The following is a 27,085-nucleotide window of genomic DNA, read 5'->3' as shown; positions in this document are numbered from 1 at the left end:
TGCAAGATGATCTGCAGCGGATAGGCACTTGGTGCAGGGAGTGGCAACTGACCCTTAACACAGACAAATGTAATGTATTGCGAATACATAGAAAGAAGGATCCTTTATTGTATGATTATATGATAGCGGAACAAACACTGGTAGCAGTTACTTCTGTAAAACATCTGGGAGTATGCGTGGGGAACGATTTGAAGTGGAATGATCATATAAAATTAATTGTTAGTAAGGCGGGTGCCAGGTTGAGATTAATTGGGAGAGTCCTTAGAAAATGTAGTCCATCAACAAAGGAGGTGGCTTACAATACACTCGTTCAACCTATACTTGAGTATTGTTCATCAGTGTGGGATCTGTACCAGGTCGAGTTGACAGAGGAGATAGAGAAGATCCAAAGAAGAGCGGCGCATTTTGTCACAGGGTTATTTGGTAAGCGTGATAGCGTTACGGAGATGTTTAGCAAACTCAAGTGGTAGACTCTGCAAGAGAGCACTCTGCATCGTGGTGTAGCTTGCTGTTCAGGTTTCAAGAGGGTGCGTTTCTGGATGAGGTATTGAATATATTGCTTCCCCCTACTTATGCCTCCCGAGGAGATCACGAATGTAAAATTAGAGAGATTCGAGCGTGTACAGAGGCTTTCTGGCAGTCGTACTTCCTGCGAACCATACGCCACTGGAACAGGAAAGGGAGGTAATGACAGTGGCACGTAAAGTGCCCTTCGCCACACACCGTTGGGTGGCTTGCGAAGTATAAGTAGACCTCTGTCTACCCTGTATAAGACACCCAGACCTGCCATTAACACACCACTCAGTTAAGTGGACAAGTAATGATCCACCTTGTAGTTCCTGCAGGAGTGGCAGTATCCGCAGGAGAGGGTAGTACTTGAGGTACCTCTGGGTAAGCATCTATTGGTAGCCATACGAACATATCCACTCACAGTAGTCAGGGTAATTTACAGGAGGTTATGAACAGCAACCAACTCACTCCCTGCCCAAAAACAGCAAGCACAGAGGGGCTGCAATTATGTCTTGGTGCAGTATTTTACAGAATAGTGAAAAAAATAACTTTATCTTAAAATTGCTGATTCGTTTTTAGTTTACGGGTCTCATATGCTGATTTTTTTTTTTTTTTTTTTTTTCCAGTTCATTTGTTTACCTTTTGAAGCTAATGAATCTTGCTGTTCTGGTAAAGGATGTCTCAACAACTGAGGAACTCATCAATTGGTGCCAGTGCATCATGAAATGCAACAGAAACGAAAGAAGTATGACCAGTTCCCAAATGTGCATCCTATGGCAGTTAGGGAAGATCACCACGATCTTGCCACCCCTATCTCCCAGGTAGTAAGAGAAGAGGTGGCTACCATAAATGTCAACTCCAGGAGGTAACAGAGAATGTCAAAGAAGAAGTTATCGATCTAGAGCACCAATCGCTGCCACCAGTCTAGTGCACCACTAGAATTGACTCAGACTTGTTGTCTGACAATAAAGGGACAACCCATCATCTGAGTGATGCAGGTACAACCAAGTATAGCACCCTGCATAGGAACAGACATTTGGAGAACAGAGGACAACACACTGTTTTCTGTGTAGATTAACTGGACGTGTACGCTACTGCAGAGAAAGGAGACAAGTGTTAAAGACTAGTAGGCTGTCAGACATCAACCATCTCACCAACTCTATTGATACCAGTCAGTTGCCGACGATCAAAGCCAACCTGCAGTACAAACACTTCAAATTAGTCGTTTTAACAGAATGTAGTCATAATGTTATTCTCGGGTGTGCTGCTTCTTTCCCCCTCCCAGACATTATAAGTAGTCACAGACGGGGGAACGTCAGAGCTCCAGATTAAACGAAGGTATTCACAGGTAACAAAGATTGCTCTGGCAGTTGTTTGCCATTGAAGACACTGTTATACTACCATTAGCAACAAACTAAGTTCTAGTTGTCAGTCTAGATGCTCAGTTAAACAGTGAAGCTTCTGTTGATTGCGCAAAGCTACTCAGGCTCACAAAACAAATGTACATTCCAGTGATGATCATAAGCGTTGTAAGTGGTCAAGGAGAACTTTGGTTATCATCCTTGTATGCATAGTGGGCATAATGCTATTCAAATCTCTCTCCACTTCCTTAAACACCTCTATGTATCAATTTTTTTGTTTATATTTATTTTTAGTTTTTTTTTAGCAAATGCATTTGCTCTGTAAGTAATTTATTAGTGGATTTACATTTTTCAACTATCTTGCAGTGTATAGCACTCATCGATAATATATTATCCATGAAAGTGTTTATTTACATTTAGTGGTAGGCAGTTAGCAGCTGGAGTGCATCTGAGAGCTATGTAGTGACAAATTTATTTGTGTATTGTAGTCCGTTATTAATTGTAATAAATTTTAAACCTTTTTTCCTTCATGTTTCTTGTGAAATAACTGTAGAACAAACTTCCAGAAAAGTTAGCTTATTGCATAATGTGTAATTTTTGTTTTGGACAAGTAATCTGTTAAGTATTTGTGGTATTAGTATTAGTGGAGGAGTAGTTGTTACCTTCTCTCTACTGAGCAAAATTTTAAATCACTGTAGGTAGTTCATAAAACCATTTTACTATAGTAGCATACCTTCATTAACACAGAAATATGGTTCTTTGATTAGTGGAAAATTTTCACAATGAGGAGGAGTGTGGGTGGAGCTTGCAGTAGTCTTGATATGGACAGGGAGTATGATCTGGAAAGGATAGCTACTCACAAACTGGTGGCACAAATTTGAAGCTGCTTCAGTGTCATCAACAGCCTCATCTTAATACAGTTGTTAGTGTATTAAAATTAGGCTTGAGATGGTATGGCTGACATTGCAGTAGTTCCAATTGAGTCTATTAATGTATCGGGTTTCACTGGGCATGGCCTGGACTTTAATACGTATGGGAAGGGGAAGTTGGCAAAACTTATAGGTGACAGTGTAGTGGCAGGTTGTGGGTCCACTCATGGAAAAATTCCTGTAGTAATATTTTTAGAGCTGCATTCTTTTTTAGATTGAAGTCAGCTAGCAGGTATCCCTTTAACAAAGCAACAACCTTAAAAAAAGTCACAGTAGCATATTTCATCAATATGTAAGAGGTATGAGTGAACTGCTTGTAGATGTCGACTGACATTTTGGTAAATCAGAGCATCACTTAAACAACATGACCATTCAGAGGGCTCCAATACCAGGATACATTAGGTTGGTATATAAGTTTGATGTGTTTTTGTTTTGCACGTTGGTATTCCACTTGCTATGGGTTTATTTATCAGTTGTCATATTTGTAGTTCACTGTTGCTATTTAAGTTTACATATTGTCATTTGGAGATAATGAGTGGAGTTGTGGACTCTAGAAAATGGAGTACCAAGTGAACAAATCTGAATGTTTCCGACATATTCTTCTGTTTGGGTTCAATAGAGGGGCGACAGCAGCAGAGACAGCCGAAAAATTTGCACAATCTCTGGGAATAATGCCATTGGACAAAGCATGGCATCAAAACGACTTTCTCATTTAAGGAAGACCGTTTTGACATTAGCGACTCTCCATGTTAGGCAGACAGTCACAGTTTGAAGATCATTTACACACATTAATCCACATCGGTGTAGTAAAGAACTGGCAGATGTGATGAACTGTGATCATTCCTCCATTATGCAATATTTGCGTGCAATAGGGAAGATTCAAAAATCTATTGTATGGGTACTGCATGCTTGAAACCAAAAACACAAAAATCAGCAGGTGACTATATGTGAACCTCTGCTTGCACATCATCAATTGGCTCATGGACAACACCACCTGTTCCTATCCTGTATCGTTAATGGTGGCAAGAGATTGTGTCTTTATGCTAACATAAGAAAAATAAAAGAAAAATTGAGCCCATCAAAGCAACAACCCCACTTACAAAGACCTGTGCACATCCACAAAAGATTATTTTATGCATATGATGGAACAGTGATGGTGTGGTGTACTATGTATTGCTTCCCAGAGGTTTACCCATCACTGCTGACATTTATTGTCAACAACTGAGATGTCTTACAGGCACAGTTCAAGAATAATGACTAGGAAGACTGAGTGAAGTTATGCTACTTCCTGATAGTGCCAGCCTGCATTCTGCTAGAGGGGCAAAAAATACTAGATATCAGTTGGGTTGGGAAGTCATTCCATACCCACCTTATTCACCTGGTCTTCCACGCTCAGATTTTCACTCTTTCCCACACTCCACCAGAAAACCTTCAAGGAACTTTCTTTCCAGAAAAAAATGCACTCAGGACATGATTCAATGAGTTGTTTGCCTCAAAACCACACAATTTCTACAATTGTGGAATGGGAAAGTTACTGCAGCAATGGCAGACTTGTAAACAGTGAAGAAGAATATATTACTGATAACTAAAGTCTCTGTTGTGTCTATCAGTAGTGTTTATTAAACTTACGGGAAAACAATATGAACTTATGCACCAACCCAATATATTAGCTGGCTATTTCCCAAGGAACTCATTGCAAAGTGGGAGAGTGGCCATGTACATGAAAAGCAGTATTTCTTTTGAATCTACTGATTAATGAAAGCACTGCACTTAACAGCTCACTGAATGTTGTGCTGGAAAGTTGAATTTCATGAAACTGAGCTTTTAATTACAATTATCAGTAGGTCCCTTAACTCTTGATACCAGGACATTTCTGTTTAAGCTAGAAGGAGTTCTTGATTCAGTTTATGAAAAGTACCAACAATCAGTTGTACCTGGTGACTAAAATTAATTTTATAAGTTATTGTGCAAGGAAAAGAATTGAATATAATTATAAACTATTTAGAAATGAAAAGAAGTTGCAACAGACACACTTTTAAAACATCATTAAAGAACAAGAGTGGCAGGATATTTATAATGCTGATAACATGACAAATTTAATGTTTTCCTTGGCATATCTCATGCTCTCTGAAAGCTGCTTTCCAATAGTGTGTTTGAAACAGGGTACTAGCACAAACAGACAACCAGTGTGGCTGACTAATGGGATAAGGATAGCATGAAGAACCAAGTGGGAATAACATTAGAACTTTAAGAAATAATCACAATTGAGGTGTAGTAGCCCATTACAAACAGTACTACAAGGTTCTTTAAAAGTCATTAGCAAGACAAAAAACAAACTGAATAGCTAATTCTCAGGGCAAAATTAAAACCATATGGTCAGCCGTGAAAGTGTCTGGCCAACAGCACAAGGCCAATGATATAAAATTAATACGTAGTAAAAATGTTTTTGTTATGATAAATCAAATATATGTAGAGTATTTAACAATCACTTTCTAAATATAGTCCGCAGCTCGTGGTCTCGTTCTCACTTCCCGAGCACGGGGTCCCGGGTTCGATTCCCGGCGGGGCCAGGGATTTTCACCTGCCTCGAGATGACTGGGTGTTTGTGTTGTCCTCATCATTTCATCATCATTCATGAAAGTAGTGAGATTGGGCTGAGCAAAGGTTGGGAATTTGAAAGGGCACTGATAACCGCACAGTTGAGTGCCCCACAAACCAAACATCATCATCATTTCTAAATATAGCACGGAAAGTAAATAGAAACTTAGTTTTTACAGGAAATCATATAACTCACTGAAAAACGGCTTTCCAAGACTGCTACCTGAAAGAAATCTCTCTGAGACTGACAAGGGGGGAAACTGAGTTAATAATTACATCACTAAAGAATAATGTAGGTTTGTTGGTTTGGAGAGAAAGGGACTGAACTACAGGGTCATCAGTCCCGAAGAATAAACACCCATTGATATAATGGGTTATCTAACAGGGTACTAAAGCACAGTGCAGCATACAGGGCTGTTCAAAAAGTAAGGTGAGTTTTCAAACTGCGCAGGCAACATGCATTCGATTATCGATCTTTTTGTTTGTTATGTTGTTTCACATGTCCTGAACATATGTTCACAATTTCAAGTATACTGCAATCTTAATTTGTTTTTTACAGATAAGAAAGTTAGACGAGTTATAGTGTGTTCAGCGATTTTCGATTATTATAGAAACTGGGGCAAAGAATTTGTATCAAATTTTATGTGAAAAATGGAATCAAGCACTCTAAAACACTTGAAATGTTGACAGCAGCGTACAGTGGCTCAAATGGTTCTGAGCACTATGGGACTTAACAGCTATGGTCATCAGTCCCCTAGAACTTAGAACTACTTAAACCTAACTAACCTAAGGACATCACACAACACCCAGCCATCACGAGGCAGAGAAAATCCCTGACCCCGCCAGGAATCGAACCCGGGAACCCGGGCGTGGGAAGCGAGAACGCTACCGCACGACCACGAGATGCGGGCAGCGTACAGTGAGTCTACTCTAAGTAACACAAAATGTTTGCAAGTGGTATAAGTTCCTCCAAGATGACCGAGAAGGTGCCTATGACGAACCTCGCTCTGGATGCCCAGCACAACAACAGATAGCAATGTCAAAGCTGTGAAGACAATTGTTTTGGAAAATCATCGAATTACAATAAGAGAAGTTGCTGTGGACGTTGGCATATCAGTCGGCTTGTGTCATGCAAATTTTTGGGATGTTTTGCGCATGAGACGTGTGTCAGTGAAGTTTGTTCCAAAAGTTCTCCATTTTGATCAAAAGAATAGTCACAAGAGCATTGCTCAGGAGCTCTTGAATGATGTCAATGATGATCCTGATTTGCTCAAAAGGGTCATAACTGGTGACGAAACATGGGTTTATGGTTATGACATCAAAACCAAAGCCCAATCGTCCCAATGGAAGTATCGTGGAGAGCCAAGACCAAAAAAAGTGCGCCAAGTTCAATCAAATGTCAAAGTTTAGCTCACTGAGTTTTTCAATTACTGTGGCATAGTGCATCATGAATTTTTGCCTCAAGGTCGTACGATCAATAAGGAGTATTATCTTGATGTTATGTGTCTTTGCGAGAAGCAATCCACAAGAAAAGTACGGAATTGTGGAATAACAATTCATGGCTTTTTCATTATGACAATGCACCTGCTCATTCATCGTTGCTTGTGAGAGATTTTTTGGCCAAAAACAACATGACAATCATGCCTCAGCCACCATATTCACCACACTTGGCCCCCTGCAACTTTTTCCTGTTCCCAAAACTGAAGAGACATATGAAAGGACAAAGATTTTCAACGACTGAGGAAATAAAAACTGCATCGCTGGAAGTACTCAAGGCTGTAACAGAAAGTGCTTATGAGAAGTGCTTGGAGGGTTGGAAGAAGCAATGGCACAGGTGTATTGTATCTGAGGGGTATTACTTTGAAGGGGACAACATGAATATCAATGAACAAGTACATATTTTTTCATAAAAATGTTGTCACGTTACTTTTTGAACACACCTCACATGGTAGCCCAGTACTTGGCCACATATGTAATTTTGCCTTTAGGAGTGGTCAGTTCCCCAAACAACTGAAGGACTTGATAGTGAACCCACTTTCTAAAAAACGAGAAAGGGATAACATAGAGAGTTTGAGACCTATTCCTATGAGCTCGGTGTCTGCTAAAGTTATTACAAAGGCTGTAACTGATCATCTCATCTTACATAATTTGCTGTAAAATGTACAGTTTGGTTATAGAAGTGGTTTAACAGCTGAAAGTGCTGTATTCTCTCTCTCTCTCTCTCTCTCTCTCTCTCTCTCTCTCTCTCTGAGTCATAGGATAGAGTAAAGAAAAATGCTATGTATCTTCTTTAATTTAATTAAGGTGTTTGACTGTGTTGATCGCAGACTATTACTGAAAAAGTTGGACCATTATGAAATAAAAGCAGCAGCTCACAACTGAATCCTCTCAAACTTTAAGAACAGACAGAAAACGGTGACTCCTAACAGTAATAAGAATGGCTATGAGATGTTATCTGTAAGAGCATTGCAGGGAAGGTTGAGCTGAGAAATAATTCTTAAAAGAAAAAATTCGATAAGTAGTCCCATTTTCAAGTTATTTAGCATTGACGTTAGTTGCACATGCAAATTCAAACAGCTTGCCAGAGACTGTGCTGCCATATTTTTTCTTCTTTGGTCTTCTCAAACTGAGCGAACATATCCTTTGATCATCCATCTTAAATTTATCACTTCCAAAAAGGGCACATTTTCAGTAGTAATGAGTATCTTAACAAGTGGTAACTCACGGATCCACAGATGTCTGTGCAGTATTGCATTTACTGTGTTCAGGTGCTTGAATCTGCATGTGCAATGACATGACTGGCTAACTTCAATCCGAAGTAACTCGTGAATGGCACAATATATTTAATTTTTTTTAACAATTATTTCTCAGCGCAACCTCCCCTGCAACACCCTTACTAAATTCTCAGAGGGTTTCTGAACATCCTATATATAAATGATGTGTCTTTTAATACAGCAGGCAATTCTAAAATATTTCTGTTTGCTGATGACAGTGGGGTGGTGATGGTAGTGGGGCAAGTAAAGTGCAACTTAGGCAATGTATCAAATAGTGCATTTCATGATGTAAGTTCAAGGCAAGTAGAAAATAAATTGATGCTGAATCACACTAAGGCTTAATTTTTAGTTTCTAACACACAATTCAACTAAAACAAAATGGGTATCTGATTAGTGAATCTCAACACTCCAAATTACTAGGTATTCGGATAGATGGTAAACTGTCATGGAATGCCCACATTCAGGATTTTGTTCAAAAACAGAATGCTGCTATATTCACCATTAGAACAACAGTTGCAACAAGTGATGGTCCAACAGCAAAACTGCTTAACTTCATTGATTTACGACACACAGTATTGTGAGGTAGCTCTTCCCATTCATAACAGGGGTTTTTAGCTCTGAAATGGGCAGTTAGAGCAATGTGGGGTGTAATGACATGTGTCCACTAGCACGTGAACTTTCCCAAGTCACCTGCAGAGGCTACTTTTGCAAGTTCTTTCACATGACAACACTGCCAGCAAGTTGACTTCCGCAAGTTTCGTCAACTTGCAGTAGTAGTCTCTGCCAGTTAGTGGAAACAGTTTCTTGCATCTTGCAACTTGGCGAACTTGTCAGTTGTTGGAAATTTTTCTCAAACATGCAGAATTTGTGTGTCTTCCATTCTGGTATGAAAAAGTCTTTATTAAAAAGGAGAATGGCATGAAGACAGATTGGCTGAAACAAATGTATCATTGGAATCCCTAAACGCCACAGCCAGTTTCTTGATAACTTACATGTGTACACTTTGCATAAAATTTCTTCACTCAAACTTTTCTTAACTTTGCCTTTTGCAACAATTTTTCTTTGATGATAACAACCACAATAATGCAACAATGGTGGTGACTGATCTTTCATAATGACATTGTAAACTTTCATTTGCCTATCTTGTGACATGACACAAAAAGTTGCAGAAAGTTTCGGAAATTAACTTGCCAAAGCAATTTGCAGAAGTAACTGGCTAGTGGAGACATCCCTTAAGTGCGCGAGCCTCCTGTTGAACCCTGTTCAGGATCTGGGATTTTGTTTGACACTAGCCTCTCAATACACAATTTCTTTAATGTCATTTGTTGTTAACAATATGAGCTTATTCTCATGAATTAGCAGCTTTCATTCAGTTAATACTAGGCAGAAATCAAATCTGTTTTTGGATCGCATGCCCTTAACTATTGTGCAGGAAGGTTTGTAGTATTCTGCTGCATCCATTTTCAGCGAGCAGCAATTATCTTTGCACTTTATTGTCTAAACTGAAGGACTTCCTCATAGCTCACTCATTCCATTATGTCAGGAAGGTACCGGAAAAAAAATAAAGCTAATTTGTGTGTTGTAACCTTGATTACACAAACATACACAAAGCAACTAGATGTTTGCATAGGATTCCTGCAAATCATATTTTATCTGCTAACTTTTCTGGTGTTAACTTCATGTACTGACTCATTCCACGACCATGGAGATTTTCTCCTCTCTTTGGTCCTTGATGTGTAAAATAATAATAATGAGAGAAAAAAACAATTATTATGAGCAGCCAAACTCATCTCAGTGCTTTGCTACCACTACAGACACTGTGGTGGAAAAGCTACTATTGCACTGCCAATAGAATCTGACCTGACCAAGGAACACTGTCAGTGAGTTTTAGCCATTCTATGCCAATTTCAGATGATTCTGTATGGACAAAAGCACATGGCAAAACAACGTATCAATACTGGGGGTCATCCACCATTTAACAAGCATTCCTATAGTGTTTTGTCAGCTGAATTGCATATAATCTGGGAGGAAGTGGAGAAAATGCTGCAAGATAACATCACTGAACTTTCACAGAGTTCTTGGTCCTCTCCCGTAATCCTTGTGAAGAAAAAAGGTGGACCATAGAGTTTCTGTGTTGGTTACTGATGACTGATCAAAATCACGAAGAAAGATGTCTACCTGCTGTTGCTCATTTATCATGTCCTAGATTGCTTGAAAGGAGCAAAGTTGTGCTCAACTATGGATGTGTAGACAGGTTATTGGCAAATCAGAATTGATTTGGCTGACCAGAAAAAGATTGCCTTAATAAATTCTGGTGTCCTTAATGAGATCAAAGTTATGCCATTTGAACTACGTAACACTCCAGCCACCTTCCATTGTATAATGGACAATCTGCTTTGACACCTGAAAGGGGCTACGTTTCTTTATTATGTGGATGACAGTAATTTTTTAAAGACATTTGAAGAACATCTAGCGTTCAGACTACATGCCTCTGCCTCAATCCAAAAAACTGTCTCTTTGTCACCCAAGAAATAAAAATCTTTGGGTATCTAGTTTCTGTCCTGATCCAGAGAAAATAAGAAGAGTCATAGATTTTCCAATTCCTTGGCACATTCATGCTGCGGGAAGTTTTGTCGGAATCTGTTCATACTAACAGAAATTCATAAAGGACTTCCATACCAAGACACGTAACTTGAAAGAACTACTGCAGGGAGATGCAAAATTACCCTGGAATGAGTTGCAAGAAAGGTATTTACTTGTCCTTAAGGAGATGTTAACATCATCTCCAGTCCTAGCACTATATGACAAGGCTGTCAAGACAGATTTATACACGTACTAATGGTTAGAGGAAATGGGCAGTTCTAGTACAACTTCAAAATGATATTGAATAGGTGATAGCTTATTCTTCCAGAGTAATCTTCAAGTTCAAGAAGAACTTTTCTACAATCGAGAAAAAGTTCCTTGTAGTTGTCTGAACCATCAACTAGTTCCAGTCCTACTTATTTGTCAAACCATTCACTATTGTGACAGGCCAACATTCCCCATGCAAGCTGATTAGCCAGAAGGATCTGTTGGGTCGACTGATACGATGGGCACTGTCCAGTATGGATGAAAACTATGGAAGCCTTGAAGAATGAGGAACTGACCAAAGGAAGATTCCAGTTGTAGAAGAAGAATTATGATCTGATGGGGTGGTAATGGTTGCTCAACATCCCAACTCATCTACAGCCAGCTATCCTGAAGTATTTCCACAATACTCCCAACATCTGGTCACTTGGGATTTGTGAAGACTAAAGACAGAATCACACAACCCAGGTCTCTACCAATTCATTAGAACTATGTGAGCCACTGTAAGGAATGCCAGTGGTGGAATCACCTGCCACAATTACCTATGAGGCATCTGGTACCAATTCTGCCTGCAGCAGCTCCATTCCACTGAACTGGATTGGGAATTGAGGGATAATAATCTGCACTGACTACCTCAACACTACTCTGGCACCAAGGCTGTGTCAACTGCCAGAGGCTCAGAAACTAAAAAGTTCCTTGTCACAGACATCATTTTGAAGCACAGCCCACCCTATGGAATGATCTCTGTGAAAAAGTTTTTCTGTAGAGACTAGGATCAGAGGTAATTTCATGTTGCAGCATCACCCACATGATGACAATTGCCTAGCATCCACAGATGAATGGCCTCACAGAGTATGATGTTGGCAGAAACACTCAATATATGACAATGCTGAACAGAGATATTGGGATTCAATAATGCCCGTCATGACATAATAATGTAACAGAAGGTTGTGAGGCTGAAACAATAATGGATATGCTGTTTCCATTTCAACTGGATGATACTCAGGATGGCTAAGTGAAATACCTCATCAATAGGACTGAATGAGCAAGACAGCTGGCACGCATATGTATCCTGGACATCCAGAAGAAAGATTGAGAGTGCTGTAATACCAAGCACCAGGCACTGAGATACAGTCTGTAAGATTTGGTATGGATTTTTATATCCATGTAGAAAGTGGGACTATCTTAAAAGTTATACTAACTTTGGACCACATTGTTGTACTCTTTGTCACTTTTTGGATGTCACATACCAAGTCAAGAATTATGACCTTTCATCCAGAAGACAAAAGTGCAGAGATGTCCTCTCTATTACACCTTACCACAGTCCTGAGGTAAAGATATACATCCTCTCTGCAGTCATGATGCTTTGATTGAAGAGCCTACCTTCAGTGCTAATCCATAGTGAAGAGGATGTGACATGACTTGATCGTGAGGATAAATCAGTGCTCCCAAAAGATCTACATCCAGTTGGCTCCAGTGAGAACTTCTGAGACAGCAGGTCACTGTTTCTTCAGAAGGGGAATTAATGCCACAAGCTGTACTATGTGCCTTGTGGAGTAGCACTTAGTGTCTGTCTGTGTGCTGTGGATTGCCATTTCAAACCCAACCACTAGCATTTATTGTTACTTAGTAAATATTGTTTCTTAAAGTTTCTCAAACTTCTTATGGTTGTAATTTTTGTATATTCTGAAATATTCAATGCTTCTATAAATAGTATCACTCTCCACCCAGGAGTTTGGTTCTGTTCTGTCCATATATAATAAACATGATGTCATTGCTAATTGTTGTACCTCATTGACTACCCAGCTGTTGTATTTGGATTTGATTCTGGTTACGATGCGACAACACATTTTGGAGTGAAAATACTGTGGTATGTAAGAACCATTCAGGAACTTCATCAGGAAGGAAATTTTCATACTACTTACAATTCCAATTTTTAAAAACATTTTTTGGTTTACTGAGAACTTGTAAAATTGGAGATATTTCCTTCTTGCAGCTAACCTTTCACCCTTTTCTTCTGTTGCCATTTGTAAAAAAATTTTGACAGCAGTTTTTAAGTTGAATTGTACTTACAATGGAAGAAAATTCTACCAGTACCAGTTTAATCATATTGGGCACATAAATAAATAAGCTCTAACTCTGGAAAAAAATTCTGTATCAGTTAAACAATCATAAATTTTATTTTATACACAATGTACAAAAATATACACATACAAAACACTTCATAATATCTTCCTGAATATTAATCACTCTTCTGTTACATCCAGCTTGAGATTAATATTTACAGATGCTAACTGTGCAACAAGATATCTATATATGTAAGGAATCTCAATCTCTTGAACTGCACTGCTGTCTTTGCACATCCTGCACTGAATCACACTTTCATGGTGATCTTGCTTTCGGTTCAGAATGTAGAGTGGACTCAAAATATTTCCACATTTCTTGCATATGAGTGTCTGCAAAAATAAAGGGACCAATAAAAGCACATCAGCAGTTTATTTACAGATACGAGAAAAGACACAAACAACCATATCTGATCAAATCGTATTTCTCAGACTGTGAAAAATTGCAAAGTAGCTGACATTCTGTTCTTATTTACCTTCAGAGCAAGCTATAAGTAACAACAAATCAACACTGAGTGACACGTACATGAGGGGAGGGGAGCATAATGAACTCGATTACTTTGTCTAAAGAGCTTATCTTTCAATACACATATTTTTTTACTTACAAACAAAAATTTTATCAGCATACATAATACGATACATTATAGTTGAAGTCACTCCTGGAGGCAATCTCAAATGGTGTGACTGGTAGTGCACTGACAGTGAAAGGTTAGGATTCACATTTGAATCCTGAGTCAGCATAGTTTTAACTTGTGACATAAAAATCATTACAGCAAATATACTTAACTGGAATTCTTAAAAAAAGCTTGTACTCAGTAAATATTGTAAAACATTTTATTATTCATGGAAACTGTAGAATGCATAGAGGTCTGCTTATTCCAAGAATGCAAAAACGTATCAAAACAACAGCAAATCAGTCATGGAAGAGGTTAAACAACCAGAATTACAGTTTCAATGATCTTCACAAATTCTAATGAGTTTTTAAATGTTACATCCTTTGCTAAACTGTGAATCCATATTAACTGCTAGAATATGTACAAGGCAAGAACACATTTTATATATGGTGGTGAAGAATATTCTGTGGTGCACTATGGGCAGTTATATACAAAATGAGAGTTAAAAATGTTCTGTGCTTGCATGCATATAACATACAATGAATGTGTCATCATGTCCTCTCTCGCATGATGCAAGATACATAATCTTTTCTCACTTCTTGCTGGGAACTTTCATCAGAGGACGTGTGTTATTAATTATGCAACTTTGTAAGAAAAAGAGGAGCCAACTCAAAATGTTTGAACTGTTAAATGTATTTATGTCGCTGTAAACACATTAAATTTATGATGTATTAAAACAACTAGAAAATTTCCACTGAAGTAAGAAATCAGTTAATTATGACAAATGTGCTCTGAAACACTGTACATTAAGTAATCCACATAATTAAAATGGTAAAAGTGAAGAGCAACCACAATCTACTCAATCAACTTTCAACAATCATACCTTTGTCTTGTCAGAACAGTGAAACAATCTGTCTTGCAGCAAGAAAGAAGCTCCATGTGACAATAGTGAATCACGTTCCATTTCTCCAAATCGGATACCACCACCACGACGTCGACCTTTTACAGGTTGGTGAGTTAATACATCAATTGGACCAGTGCTACGAACCTGTTACAGAAAATATCAGACACTAAATTCTACTTCATGGGTTATAGGTTACAGACAGTGTTCCTGATTGCACGATATCACAAATTATTGAGTTTACAAAGTTTTCAAAACAATTAAATTTTTGAAATGGCATCCCTGATATCTAACTTCGTTAAACTGTGAGGCTCTCTGTGAACCAACTTGATCACTATATTTACCATGTTTTCCAGTTGCATTTGGACTGCAAGCCATGGCTAGTTAGCAGGAAATATGGTACCAGTCAGTCAGGTATGTGCTATGGTGGCATAAGCACAGACTGCCTATATGTGCAAATGTTTTCTGTTGCAGCAGCTGCATCACTATCTTCCCATGGAAGATGCTATCATGTTTCTACTTTCTGAGCATGCAGCATGTTACTTTCCTTTTTACAATAATCAAAATCCAAATCTTATTTCAGAAGTATGCTTGTATGTAACGTGCTAAACTCCCTATGAATAGTGTCAACTGGCTGTGAAAATTAAACTAAAAAGTAATATCTGCTTTGCGAATCTACAAAATTTATTTCATCATATTTATCTTTATTACTAATGTAGCAAGTAATTGTTCATAACCCATTATTTTAAGGAGGGATCAGTTCTAACCACAAGAACAATTAGTTTATATTAGGGACTATATGTTGTCCAGAGAGATTGGCAGCCTTTGGTATTTCGTGACAGTTACTGTGCCATCATGGATTCACATCAAATGTAAAATAACCTCTTTTGATCTTTTTGAACATCTTCATACCTGTGCCAACAAAAAGTGATACATATAATAAAAGTAAACTTTTATTAAGTTGATCAGTTGCATGTTCCACAGACCATATTTGCTATGAACACTGAGATGTGGAAAAGTCATGTGACCAACAGTTAACACACATTTATTAAAAATATACGTACAGTGCTACATGTTGACCATATACAGGCATGTGACTGACTACTAACTTATGTTTTGTAATTTCTCTGTAGTAAAGGTGAGCTGTCAACTAGAAACAACTTTAATCCTCAGTTACAAACACTTTAATGAGAGTGCAGCTTATTTTCCCTTCTAAGGCTGTATTTATAATCAATATTATTTCTCTCCAACTAGAAAGGATTGTTGACAACCAATTTCACCAGTTTATGAATTTACACATGCCTATAAGACATATACATGCAAGCCCCATTTGTAATTCCAGAAATTCTCTTCTATGCAACGAAAATGTTACCCCCCAGTCCATTAATCATTCATAATATCCAGACTGTGGCAATTTACTGTTATGTACGGCCTCAAATTACACCATTATGCTAAGACATGAATACTAAACCCAAATGTTTTAAAAGGTATAATATTTTTCTTTGTTTCTTAATTTATATATGTTTTCATTAATGTACACACTTAACTCTTTCAATCCAATTTTTCTACCCATTGCATTCTCCCCTATAATTATTTATTTTATGCTAATGGAAATGTGTCAGACATTGTCCAACATCAGAGCTGTAGCAGCAAATCTTAACATTGGGTGTAGTCCAACAGTGGATAATATTAAGATGTTATAGCCTTTTACAGTACAAAGCTGCAGAAGTGTGCTCTTCTGACTGATTCTGAAAATCCAAGTAGTAACTTTGTACAAAAACGCCATTTACTATTTTCTCTGTCGAACATTCTTTGGCCAGTTTGCAACTGTACTTGTATTATTCGTAAAAATAACTTGCACCTTTGTCCAGAAAAATGGTAGATCATATACACAGAATGAAAAAGCAAATGACCCGTAATCAAATTCTGAGGAACACCCACTGCAGTACCTCCTCTTTTGAACAATGTAGCGTCTCACTAGGAGTTAGTAGAAAAGCGTAGCGTCTTTACTGGCTACTTTTTTAAATTTTTGTAAATTAAACCTTGTTGAACATGTGTCCTAAAAAAAAAGCTACTTCTCAATAGTCCATACGTCAGAGAACACCTCAATATATGGTATTTTATCACTGGAAGATTTTACTGTATATTCAGTCTACCTTCTTCTAGTCTCGCTCATGGGGAGCAAGCAGAGTCCACGATTTGCAACATCATACCCGTACTCGATCGGGGTCCTTTGGTTTGGAGCTGAGTAGAGTGTCTCAACCTGAGGCTCCATCAATTTTGTGGTGGTCACTGTTGCAGATTTTTGGACTTGCATTATGGGATGGATGGCTGTAGGACTCCCTTTGTGCACTACACAATAGTTTGAGGTCCTCTGATAAATGCTCACCAGTAAGCCGTGATGCGGCTCAAGTTGGTGCTGTTTGTAGGTTTCTGCCCTCTGTTGGAGGCCAGACGGTATCGTTTAGTTGGCATGGTTGTGGTTGTTTGTCTTCTTCTCGTGTTGACTGGCGCCACTCGGTTACGCAAGTGCTGCCTGTCCACTAGTGGCAGCAGCGGCAGTTATCGATATGTAGTAACTGTTGCCCTATCTTTGGGTCATCGTCGTCGTCGTCTTTCCGGGTCGTGTGAGTGGACCAGTTCGTTTGGGGACTCAGGAGGAGCCAGGTTCGCGCAGTGCCAGACATGCCAGGACCGCCTGTGGTCACAAGGGTGCACAACCTCGTCGTAAACCGGACCCTTAAGATGAGTGCATTTCAATCCAAGTAGAGAAACCTCCACCATTGTGATATCTCGCGATTCTCCAGTGACTTTAGTTTGTGTTGCTGTTCATAGTGTTGCCGAGGCGAAGAGCAGCGAGTGGAGTGCTGGAGGAAGGCTGATCTGCTTAGCTTTTCTCGACTTCTTATTACTATTTACTGCGTTCAACTTGTTTCAATTTGTTAAGTTCAACCAGCGGTAATTTTTCTTGCCTGGTGGCTGCTAACGCCACAGTTACCTGTCCTGGGGGTACATGTATGTACTGGCAGTGTACGTTTCCTTGCCTTGCCACTGCTGTCCGGTAAGGCGTGTAGTTTTCACAGCTTTCTTGATTGTAGGCCAGTTGGTGATTCTTCTACTCTGGTGGTAGTGATTCCTTTCTCGTTCAGGGTGCTTTAAGCACAGTATTCTGGGGACGTAGTGCAGAGCGCTGGTTCCGGCTTTGGCGTATTGTTCCATTGACGCATTTGGTTTATCGGTCGTCAGGTACCTTCAGCAAGATTATCTTTAGTCATTCGTTAGACTGCCACTAGTCTGAGTTTCCATCTTGTGAAGTGAAAACAACTGTTGGCTGCCTATCTCATCGCTTGCGAAAGAGTTTGTTGCCAGACCTTCTCAGAGGTCGATTCCTGGAGCACCGTCTGTGGCCCCTTGGTTCTTGTAAGACGTGTGTTCTAAAAGGAGGTCCGATGGCCAGTAGTTCAGTGTAATGCTCCTTCAGCCCACACCTTCTGCAGGTATAATATGCCTCAGTACCCTTTAAGGAACTTATGTACTGGTCCTTGTGTTTTATTATTGTATTGTTTATTACAATATCTTGTAATGCCCACATTAAAGGTTATATATGTGTAATTAATAGTTCTGGTCGCCTTCTGGAATAAATCTAGCAGTGTAGTGTTCAGTTGATTTTAAAAGTCATGTTACAAAGTTTACCATCGTCTTATTTCACCTGTTTGGTGATCAGTTGCCTTTTTTTTTATCTCTGCTATTGTATTTGCTGTTTTATAGCAGGTTTCAAAATTTTTATATTATTGCCATTCCTGGTGTGTAAGGCCTTCAACCGTTATTGTGGTCATTTGCCTTAAAATTCTAATTTGATATTTGTATTTTAGCAGTAAGCCTTAAAACCTTATTTACTGCCATTCCTGGCGTCTGATGCCTTCTGCTGTGTTTGTGGCGACTTGCGTTTAATGCTTCAACAACTGTAATTTGTAAGTTCCGGCGAGTTTTTCACAATTCTTAATTTACTGCCATTCCTGGCGTGTAAGGCCTTCTGCCCAGATCACCGTGGCTTGCTTTTAAAACATTATCTGCTGTATCTGTATTTAATGGTGATTTGCTAAATTGTACCTCACTGAAAACACTATTATTTACACAGTTGTTTATTCCTTCATTAATAACGTGTGGTATTTTTATTTATTGTTGAGTCTGGAATTACTGGTTTAAAATAAATTGTGTATAAATGTAAAAGCAACCAATAGTAACTGATTACGGCCCCATCCACAATCTTAACTGAATCCTGCCTTCCCCTGACTACCAGGTTTCAACCAGTCTATATGTAGACAGCAAAATCAGATCGCTTACTTCCCTGGAGGAAAGTTGTCGCGCTCAAATTATTCTGATTCGAGAGCTGGCTGAAACCTGAAGTAGAAAAGCTCCAAAATATTTAGTGACACAATATAGAAAAGAAGATTAGGTGGCCTAGGAGGAAGGGTGTTCATTGCTGTGAACAAAAATAATGTGTCTATTAAGGTTGAATTTGAGTCTGTCTGTGAAGTTACTGGACCTGAGTAGCAGGCCAAGGTGAACTCAAGTTAATAATCAGATTTTTTTACCAGCCACCTAATTCCACTATAAGAGTTGTAGAATCATTGAAGGAAAGTCTACATTCAGTTGTGCAGAAATACTCAGATCAGGCATTATCAATTGGAGACAACTTTATATCGAGTATACACTAGTACATCTATGGACTCATCGCAGGTGGTATGAAGCAGTCTTGTGGAAGAATTCTGAACACTTTTCTGAAAACTGCCTTGAACAACTAGTTAGACAACTCACACACAATGGAAATATTTAGAAGTTAATAGCTGCAAACAGGCCCAACCCTATACAGAATATAGACAGGGGTTAGTGATCATCATGTCATCATAGCGATGGTAGTTACTGAAGTTAATAAATTCACCAAGAAGGCTAGGAGAGTACTTACACTAGAAAGATAAGCAGTTGTTAGTAATCCACTTAGACAATGAACAGACATCATTTAGTTCCAATATGACAGGCAAACAGGAATTACGAGCAAAGTTTAAAGTGACTGAAAAATCATTCTCTGGAGACATATGTGCCTAATTAAGTGATTACAAATGGAAAGGATGCTCTGTGGTTTAATAATCAAATTAAGAAAATATGAGGAAACAGAGATTGCTGCACTCTAGGATCAAAAAAGAATACGCAAATGTCATCATTCAACATTTAGTAGTAATTCATGCATCTATAAGAAGATCAATGCGCGAAGCATAAAACAACTTCCATTATCTTATCTTAGCGGAAGATCTTGCACAGAATGTGAGAATGTCAAATCACTAAGCTGACTGAAAGCTTCTATCCCATCTCTCTTCAGTCGGTCTGAGGTGCAACAGAAGATAGTAAAAATGAAAAGTTGCAGATTTAAATTTAACTTTTAAGATTTCATTCACACAGAAGGATTACACAAACATAATGTTTTTGACTGTCGCACAAACTCATGGATGGAGGAAACTGAGACAGTTATCCACGGGATAGAGAAGCATCCAAAAGTGTTGAAAATAAATCAGTCACCGGGTCGAGAAGGAATCCCTATTTGGTTTTACAGAGCGTACTCTGAGGCACTTATTGCAATCTCTGGCCCAGTGTGAAGTTTGTTGCTGAGTTTCGGTATAATAAATTTCCTCGAGACAGAAAAGTTTCTGTTCATACATCAGCACAGATATAGAAAGCATCACTCGTGCAAAGCTCAGCTTTCCCTTTTCTCATAAGATATTCTACAAACCATGGATGGAGGGCAGCAGGCAGATTCCACATTCCTACATTTCTGGAAAACATTTGACATGATGCTCCACTGCAGACTGTTGACGAAGATCCAAGGCTAAGGCTTCGGTTGCCAGATATGAGAATGGCTCACTGACTTTTTAAGTAATAGAAACCAATATGTTGTCCTCAGTGGTGAGTGTTCATCAGAGACAAGGGTAGCATTAGGAGTACCCCGGGGTAGTGCGATGCGACTGCTCTTATTCTCTATAAACACAAATTATCTGATGGACAGGGTGAGCAGGGTGGTTCTTTGCTGTGGTGTATGGGAAAGTACCATCACTGAGTGTAGCACACAAGATAACAGAGAGAATTTCTAGTTGGTGTGATGAAAGGCAGATTGCTCTAAATGTAGGAAAATGTAAATTAATGCACACGAATAGGAAAAACAATGCTGTAATGTTCGAATACAGCATTAGTGAGGTGCTACTGGACAGTCACATCAATTTAACATTTAGGAGTAACATTGCAAAAGCGATATGAAATGGAATGAGCATTTCAGACTGGTAGTAGGGAAATCAAATGTTAGTCTTTGTTTTATTGGGAGAACTTTGGGAAAGTGTAGCTCATCCATAAAGGAGATGGCGTTTGGAAGGCTATTGTGAGCCATTCTTGAGAGCCATTCAAATGTTTGGGATACCCATCAGGTAATTAAATGAAAAAATCGAAGCAATCCAAGGCATGCTGTTAGATGTGTTACTGGTAGGTTCGATCACAATGCAAGTATTACAGAGATGCTTTGTGAACTATAACGAGAAGTACTTGAATGAAAACGATGCTCTTTTTGTGATGCACTATTGTGGGCATTTAGAGAACCAGTTTTGAGACTGATTGCAGATCAATTCTACTGCCATCAATGTACAATTCATGCAAGGACCACAAAGATAATATGGAAGAAATTAAGACTTGCACAGAGTCTTTTAGGCAGTCATTTTTCACTCACTTTATTTGCACATAGAACAGGTAAGGGAATGACTAGAAGTGGTCTGTGGTACAGTTCACCATGCACCATACAGTGGCTTGCAGAACTACTGTAAGAACTACGATACAGTCTCCATTAATAGACAGACTGATTCACAAGGAACACATAACATAAAATATTTTGTGTAAATTGGCTGAATTATTATGTAATTAAAGTCACCTACCACAGTGAAAACAATGCCACTGTTATCTAATGCTGAATGGCACTACTCATCGGAACCTTGGTAGCTCATGTGACAGTAAGTAGCTATGTTGCGTGGCAGAGGGCACCTCAATGCCAATGTTGTGTGGCAGAGGGCGATCCATGCCAACATTGATTGGCAGTGTGTGCTTCTTGCCGATGTGTGGCAGAGTGTGCTTTTTACCAATGCTGCGTGCTTCGTACCAATGTTGCATAGTAGTGGGTGAATGTACCAATGTTTCATGGCAGAGGATGCTTCATGGCAGAAGATGCTCCTGAGTGACAGTGTGTGCTACATACCAATGTTGTGTGACGGAGGGTGATTTGCACTAATGGAAAAGTGTGCTTCATAGTTATGATACATTGGTAAATACAGGAAAAGCTGACACAGAAAGTGCAGTTCCCATAAGACTGGTGCCAGAGCCAGGTGCCCAGCAAGTTGCTGTAGCTAACACCAAACTCCACTGCAGTTGGGCTGTAGCCAACACCAAACTCCACTGCAGTTGGGCAGACCACGCTGTACTGGCACTGTAGTCGGGTGACCGGTCAGTAAACACAGCTTGCATCAAACTGGATCTGTTGTCAAACGGACTGGGTGGTACAGAGCTTGCAGCTCACATCCTTGTTACAAGAAGTCACACTATAAGCCAATTAAATATGGAACAGGTAACATTCGTGCCACCTGAGAGCTTGCTTTTCTGGCTTATATCACTTGAACTGTTTGAAGTTCTACGTAAGCAATGATATTCAGTTACTTCTGAATTTTAATCGTAACTCTACGCAAAATTGCCGCTATGCCACAAAGTCATCTGGCCATAGATACTCTCGTGTTATCCATGTGAAGCTGGCCCAGGTTGCTAGTGAATGTATAAATAGCAATCTAAATAGAATGGTCCTGTTAAAAATCTTACTGTAATTCAATAAGTATTTAATCATTACACTGAAGAGTATTTAACATTCTCAAAAAAATTTAGAAAGTTATACAAAAAGAAATGTCCTCAGTTATGAACACACCGAAATCATCTTTTTTCAATGAAAGCTTAACGAAGGAATAGTTCAGTTAGTCTGGAAAATTACACTGAATTAATTATATTTACACAAGTCGAAAAGAACATTCAACATCGTAAACCAGAAAATTTTAGTGCATTAGTGGAAATAATATAAACCTCAATATTAATCTCTCACCTGCCATTTGTCAGAAACCATATGGCGAAGACGTTGATAATGTACAATACCAAAAAAAATTGTTGCTGTTAGTTCACGACCATCAACACCACTATACATGGTTTCAGTACCATAATAATTATAGCCTCCTGTGAAGGACAAAAGAAGCATGATAAAAAATAGCTGCAGGTAATGGTATATTATCCATGAAATAAAACTGGCTCAACAAAATAAACACATGAATCATATATCAGTTGAACACATGTATGCTACTCCATAGCGCGCATGAAATAAAACTGGCTCAACAAAATAAACACATCAATCATATATCAGTTGAACATGTGTATGTTATTCCATAGCGCGCAAGCACAGATACGGAAATGGGAACAAATAAAAAAATTCTGGGCTTGCACATAGATTCACATCAGTTAAATTTTGTTTTTTATTTTTAATCTCGAAAAATATTGTATTATAAGCTTTCAATGGATCAAGTTTGGTTACCTGTATTTCTGAAGTAATGTGTGGTGGGTATTCAGTTGAAATTGATAAATTTGAAATCATGCCATCAGTATATTCCCAGTTACAAGCATTTATCACTCACAGGAATGAATCAAAAGTTGATGAAGGTTTACGAAAGTCTACTCCCTTATTTTCAACAGTTAGGAAATGACTGGCTGATTTCAATTCAAAAGCAGTTCTTTGTATTTGTTACCTTTCCAAGAGAAAAAAAATAAGCAGTGAATACTTCGTAAATTTTCTGCACCACTTGGATGAAAAAGCCCAAAAAATTATGTAGCGGTAGGACAAATCACCTTCCCCAAATGATGTTTCGGCAATTGGAAAACTTGGCAATTTAAAGTACAAATAGTTGGAATGTGATTTGATTTGATACCCTCTGACTCCCACCTGGTCTCACAGTGAAAGAAACTGACAGTTGGAATACACTTTGAGTTAAATGAAGTGGTTACTGTAATTATAGAAGGTTATATTACAAACTGTTTAGATCACACTTCTTGGTTGGAATCTGTTCACTGAAAAACCCTTGTACAAAGGCAACAACCTAAATGAGGCCTATGTTGAATGTGGATGGAATGACAAAGAAATGGGTGACTGATTCTTTACTTACGAATCTATGCCCTGTAAATGGTATGCACCATTATAAATAAAATTACACAACAAGGGTCCACCTCTGTAGGCAAGTAGTCAATGTTTCTGACTCTCATGCAGAGGGCCAAAGTTCAATTCCCAATACTACATGGGATTTTTCCTTGGGAGGAGGACTGGAACAGGGAGCAATCAGACTTGTGATGGCAACTGAGGAGCTACTAGAGAAGAAGAAGTAGCTGCTCCAAAGTCTGAAAAGTCAATTATGGCCCGAAGGGCAGTGTGCTGGCACTGTGCTCCTCCATATCATATCTGTATGATGCCAAGTGACAGAGTATGTCACAGCTAGTGGTCAGCATCATGCCACCTTCAGGGCCTGATCATGGAAATTGGGTCATAATCAATCCTGATGAAAATGGTACAAATTGCTAGCCTGGTCAAAACTTTGTGAGTAACATATTTACTGGCCTTCTCAACCTTCTCTGCCAGTCGCCAGAATTATCTTTGTGTGATCTCACAGCCCACATGATGGGCTTTATTTGTTCTAATGTGTGCCACAATGTGCAGATGGTTGCATACTCTTTTCCACAGGAGCTCCCCAGGCATGCACACTGAATGCACCTAGGGTTCCTTCACATCCCTTGCTGCCAGTTCTATAAGTGATACATTATTCGAACTGCTAACATTAATAATCTTCTATCCTTGTACATCTACCTTCTTTTAACACAGGACATAGCATGTTTTGTAACACTTGGAGTGAGTCTCATTGGCTTGAATTTGATTTCAGCGGAAGATTGCATCTTGAACTATTTGGTTAGGGGGATTGATGTAACACCCTGAGATCTCCCTGACCCCTGTTTCTCCTGTACAGGGCCCCTAGCCCTTACAATTAACATGCCACTCACAGTCAAGTGGCCTAGGAGTGGAAGACCCAATGCTTCCTGAAGAGGAGAGAGGATCCACGGGAGAGGTTAGTACTTCAGGTATCTTTTGTATCTCTCTTACATGACTCTCAGGAGTTTCCAACAAACCCACTTGCAGAAGACCCCAATTGTTTGACAGCAATCAGGGCAATTTCCAGCTGCTTATGAACATCAGCTAACTCTTCCCATGTTCAAGAACAGAATTCACAGACCAGCTCCACTGTGGTGCTACAATGTTTTACAGAACAGCAAACAAATAACTTTAAAATAAACCAGCTGCTTCTCTCTTCATTTCTGGATATGATAAGTTGGAAGTTTAAAAACTAAAGCAATTTGTTGGACACAAAGTGAGATTTCTATTACATGACAAAGAAGCCAGGAAGATAAAAGCTTACTTTCCACCAGGTTGATCAAAGGTAGGGTTATAATTGTCCATTAATAACTGACAGTACATATTTTCCAAAAGAAATCACAATTTGCTATTTTAAAAGGCACATTTTTATCCTAATAATTCTGATAATTAAAACTCATCATACAGCTGAGGTGTTTAAAAAAAAAAAACACCATACACACACACACACACACACACACACACACACACACACACACACACACACACACAAAATGTCCCAGCTGACTACATTGTGCTAGCACTGCAACTTGACTGCATTTATTTAGTATCATGTTGAAAGTAGTGTTGTGAAATGGCATGAAGAACCTGGAACAATGGTAGTGGGTAAAATACTTCTTTGAAGATCATTTTGCTGCAACTACTTGCATTCTTTGTCTACAATGGGTCTCATTTCGCAGGAATATTTTAAGTTGTAAACTACTGCTACAGATTCTAACAATGGAATTTTTATACGTAATTGGTGCTGATGATGTTATTATTATTGTATTATTATTACCAGTAAAATTACACAGATCCAATCTACACTCACCATTCTGCTTTAAGTAGTTCAACTGAACTTTTCTTCCCTCTTTCATTATGATACAAAATACTTCAAAATTATGAACAGAAAACTGATGGACAGAAAAGGAATGAGGAGAAAATTAAATTAGAGGTACAAGCCACATAAAAAGATCGCATGCCTTTTAAGTACTGTTGTAAGAAGGCAGTTTGGTGGGTCACTATGTTGCTGAGTAAGTGTGTGTCAAAGAAAATTTTCCTCCTCCTGAAGGAGAACAACACTCTTGAGAGTAAAAAATGTCTGTTTTCACCAGACCACCAGGAAAAACTGTTTCACATTTGGTTTCAACAACACATCTGTTTCAAAATCACAGAATGAGCTCGAACATGCTGAGGTATTTCAAACAGGAAGACTTCCTCCACGTAAACCAGCAAGGATTCTGAAAACCATCGTCATGCAAAACCAATTTGCAATTTTCTAACATGACATTGTGAAAGCTTTGTTTCAAGGCAATCAGGTAGAGGCACAATTTCTTGACTTCTAAAAAGCATGATCACATGGAGTATCAAATGAAATTGTCAAAAGTACGATCAAGTGGGGCAACAAGAGACATTTGTGATGGGATTGACGATTTCTTGCTGTGCGGGATGCAGCATGTTATTCTGTATCTGTCAGTGGCTCCCCATCCAAGATAACTTCAGGGGTGTCCCACAGGAGTCGTTTGTGTTGTATATTAATGACCTTACAGACAATATTAATAACAACCTCAGACTTTTTACTGATCGAGCAGTTATCTATAATGAAGTACCTACTATCTGAAGAAAGCTGCAGAAATATTCCATCTGATCTTGATAAAATTTAAAAGTGGGGTGAAGACTGGCACCTCGCTTTAAATAGTTATGAATGTAAAATTTTGCACTTCAAAGAACGCAGGAGCATAGTATCCTATGAGCAGAGGGTAATGATTCACAACTAGCAATAGTAAACTCAAACAAATATCTGCTTGTTTGTTTTGTTTTGGGGCGCAAAAAACAACTGAAGTCATACGCGCCCGAGTCAAAACTATAGAATGCAAACACAGAGACAAGGGAAACAACTATATGTCAGTCCCAATGGAAAGAATAGGAGAATCTAAACAAGGCACATGGAAAAGACTAAAAAAACACCATACAAAAATGGAGATCCAAAACTAAAAATTAAATGGCCTACATCACATTGCTTCAGCGGATAAAAAGTACAACACTGGTGACTGCCCGCACGTCAGCTGCTAAAACAGCTGATAAATCAGATGGCAAAACCAAGATGGGACGTAAATTAGTAAAAAAAAGGACATTCCAGCAG

General features: G+C 38.8%; 1 protein-coding gene across 1 annotated transcript in view; it reads right to left on the bottom strand.

Moving 5' to 3' along the window:
* Positions 1-13,197: 13,197 nt before the first annotated feature.
* LOC126457182 (DNA-directed RNA polymerase I subunit RPA2) overlaps positions 13,198-27,085 on the bottom strand; it is a 228,653-nt gene continuing 214,765 nt past the window's right edge. The window contains exons 19-21 of the mRNA XM_050093269.1: positions 22,828-22,955; positions 14,640-14,804; positions 13,198-13,475 (exon numbers count right to left, since the gene is read on the bottom strand). Of these exons, the coding sequence (XP_049949226.1) occupies positions 13,266-13,475; positions 14,640-14,804; positions 22,828-22,955 (503 nt within the window). The 3' untranslated portion in view covers positions 13,198-13,265. The remainder of the gene's footprint in view (positions 13,476-14,639; positions 14,805-22,827; positions 22,956-27,085) is intronic.

This window comes from Schistocerca serialis, chromosome 2, assembly GCF_023864345.2.
Source record: "Schistocerca serialis cubense isolate TAMUIC-IGC-003099 chromosome 2, iqSchSeri2.2, whole genome shotgun sequence".
Taxonomy (NCBI): domain Eukaryota; kingdom Metazoa; phylum Arthropoda; class Insecta; order Orthoptera; family Acrididae; genus Schistocerca; species Schistocerca serialis.
This window is presented reverse-complemented; position numbering and strand designations above follow the sequence as displayed.